At 69.9% G+C, this 2,647-nt stretch overlaps 1 protein-coding gene across 1 annotated transcript; it reads right to left on the minus strand.

The window, feature by feature from the left end:
- Positions 1-43: 43 nt before the first annotated feature.
- MNEG_14030 (hypothetical protein) lies at positions 44-1,682 on the minus strand (the record flags this gene model as incomplete). Its single annotated transcript, XM_014037497.1, has 2 exons — positions 44-73; positions 213-1,682. 2 exons carry the CDS (start codon positions 1,680-1,682, stop codon positions 44-46), a joined length of 1,500 nt encoding a protein of 499 aa, XP_013892951.1.
- Positions 1,683-2,647: the final 965 nt, after the last annotated feature.

A 2,647-nucleotide genomic window follows, 5' to 3' on the forward strand; every position in this document is an offset into this window, starting at 1 on the left:
GGTGGGGGCGGGGCGGGGCGGAGGGCAGGGTACGGGATGGGGCCTAGACCAGGAGTCGAGCGCTGCACTCGTCCTGGCATAAGCGACAGCACGCGGCCTGAAGCCCCTAACCCTGGGCCAGACGGCCCCAACCGCCGCGCGCCCCCGTCCCGCACGACGCAGCCATTCGCAAACGGGCGGCCCGCGCCGGGCGCATGTACACATGCGCGCACCTCCCGCAGGCTGTCGCGCGTGATGGTCCGCTCCGGCGCCGCGCCGTGGCGCCGAACCACCGCCGGCTCCCTCTGGGGGTGCCCGCCGCCACGCCCGCCCCCGCGCCCGCCGCGCGCCGGCGGCGCCGCCGCCTCGCCGTGCGCCGCGGCGAGCACCGCGGTGCCGTCGGGGCCGATCAGCAGCTCGGCGCCGCCCTCCTGCATCGTCTGGACCTGCTGCAGCAGCATCGACTGCAGCTGCAGGTGCTGCAGCTGCGCGAGCTGCGTCTGCAGCTGCAGCGTCTGGAGCTGCTCCTGCGACAGCATGCCGTCCGGCCCCGGCGTAAGCTCTCCGGTTTCTATGCCGTGCTGCAGGATTTGAGCCTGCAGCGCCATCAGCTGCTGCACCTGGTCCGCGCCCGCGGCGTCCCCGCCGAGCGCCAGCTGCGGGCCTCCCTGCACCAGCAGGCCCTCCATCAGCTGCGCCGCCGCCGCGCCGTCCGCGCCGCCGCTGCCGCCGAGCTGGGCGGCGAGGGTGGGGTCCTGCGCGAGCATCGCCTGCAGCTGCGCGTGCTGCTCGGGGGTCAGGTGCGCGACCTGCAGCGCGCCGGCCGCGTCGACCTCGTGGCTGCCCTCGTGCCCGCCGCCCGCGCCCTCCGCGTCGCCGCCGCCGCCGTCGACACGCGCGCGCTTCGCGGAGGGCTCATCGCCATCTGCGTCGCCGCCGCCGCCGTCAGCGCCCGTGGCGGCGAACTGCGTGCCGGCGAGCATGTTAATGCCGCCAAGGCCGACCATGCCCGGCAGCTGCGCGGCCTGCAGCTGCAGCTGCTGCAGCATCTGCAGCTGCGCCAGCATGGCTGCGCCGTCGGCGCCAGCCTCGCCGCCGCCGCCGTCTGCCAGCTGCAGCAGCGAAAGCAGCTGCGGCTCGCCGCCTGCGCCCGCCGCGTCGCCGGCGGCGGCCTGCGCCTGGGCAAGCAGCAGCTGGAGCTGCTGCTGCTGCTGCTGCAGCTGCAGCTGCAGCTGCGCCTCAGTTTCCTCCATGCCGTCCGGCATATGGCCGTCGCCCGACAGGCCGAGGAGCATGCCCGCGGCGTCCTGCTCCTGTGCGGCCGGAAGTTGCTGCTGCTGCTGCTGCTGCTGCTGTTGCTGTTGCTGCTGCTCTGGGTGATGCTCAATGCTCGCCTCATGCTTCACATGGATGCCGCCATCTGCAGCCCCGAGCTGCGCGAGCAGCCCAGGGTCAGCCTGCGCATCGACGCCGTTCGCCATGTGCTCGTCCGCCACGGCGTCCATGCGCGCGTGCGCCTGCACAGCGCGCGCCTGGCCGGCCTCCCGCCCGCCGCCTTGCGGCCGAGAGGACGAGGCGAAGGGCGCGTGCGCCTGCGGCGCTTTTCCCACTTGTGTGTGTCGAGGCAGGCCCACGCGCGCCGGGACGGGCGGCGTCGGTGCGAAGGTGCTCCGCCGGGCCTGCGCCCAGACGATAGCGTACATACATGATCAATAATCGGCAAAAGCCTCAGTTCTGTATTGCACAGGGCCTCGCGGCCAGGTTGGACACTGCTCCGCACCAGGCTGTCCCCGAGCCCACCAGTCGGCACCATTGATATGATAGGGCTCAAAAATAACCCATGCGAGCCACTCCCGGGGCCGCTGCGCCAGACCGCCCCCTCAGCCACCGACGCCTGACCGCCTTCGACTTCCACGCCCGCTCAGCGCCCGCCCGTGGTCTCGCGGTCCCCCGCTGGCCAGCCCCCAACCTGCTACGGCCCCGAGCGCGCCAGCAGCTCGCCAACCGGTGGCCTCACACTGCCTCTAGCCTCAAGCTGTTCTTGTGCTGCGCCTTTCTATCGTGCCTGCTTGTATAACGGTTTTGAGTATTGTATCGGAAAATTGTGCACCTGCGCGGCTTGTCAACACTCTTCTTGCGGTGTCTAGAGGTACAGCACCTTCTCCAAGCACTGAGATTGCACTGCTGCCGGTGTTCATCCGGCTTAACTTTCATGTTCTCGGTCTCTACATCCCTCCTGGATTGCCGAGGGACGGCGCTCGTGAGCGCGCCCGCTGTGCATGCTGGACATGCGATCGCAGCGCATGCAGCCTGCACTCGGCTGCGTTCCATGACCTGAACTCCAGTGTCTGGCTGGCGTGCGCTTGGGCGGTGAGGTGGGGCCATGGTTGAGGCGTGGGGCGCGCAGATCTGCCGAACAACACTGGCAAAGGTGGACGCAAGGGGCATGAGGACGAGGTCACTGACCGAAGAGGGGTTGTCGGCACTAGCTTTCTCGGATCCATGGGTACGTGGCAAACTGTCAGGACTCTAGCAACTTGGGTCATAGTGGGGTGCGCATTGGACGATGTATGGGCCGCCTCGTGCGAGCCTGATTGCAGGTGTGGCGGCTCAAGCTGGAGATCGGATCCGCTCTCTAAGAGAGGGGGGGGGGGAGTACATCAGGGGG

Source organism: Monoraphidium neglectum, assembly GCF_000611645.1.
Source record: "Monoraphidium neglectum strain SAG 48.87 unplaced genomic scaffold scaffold04210, whole genome shotgun sequence".
NCBI lineage: Eukaryota > Viridiplantae > Chlorophyta > Chlorophyceae > Sphaeropleales > Selenastraceae > Monoraphidium > Monoraphidium neglectum.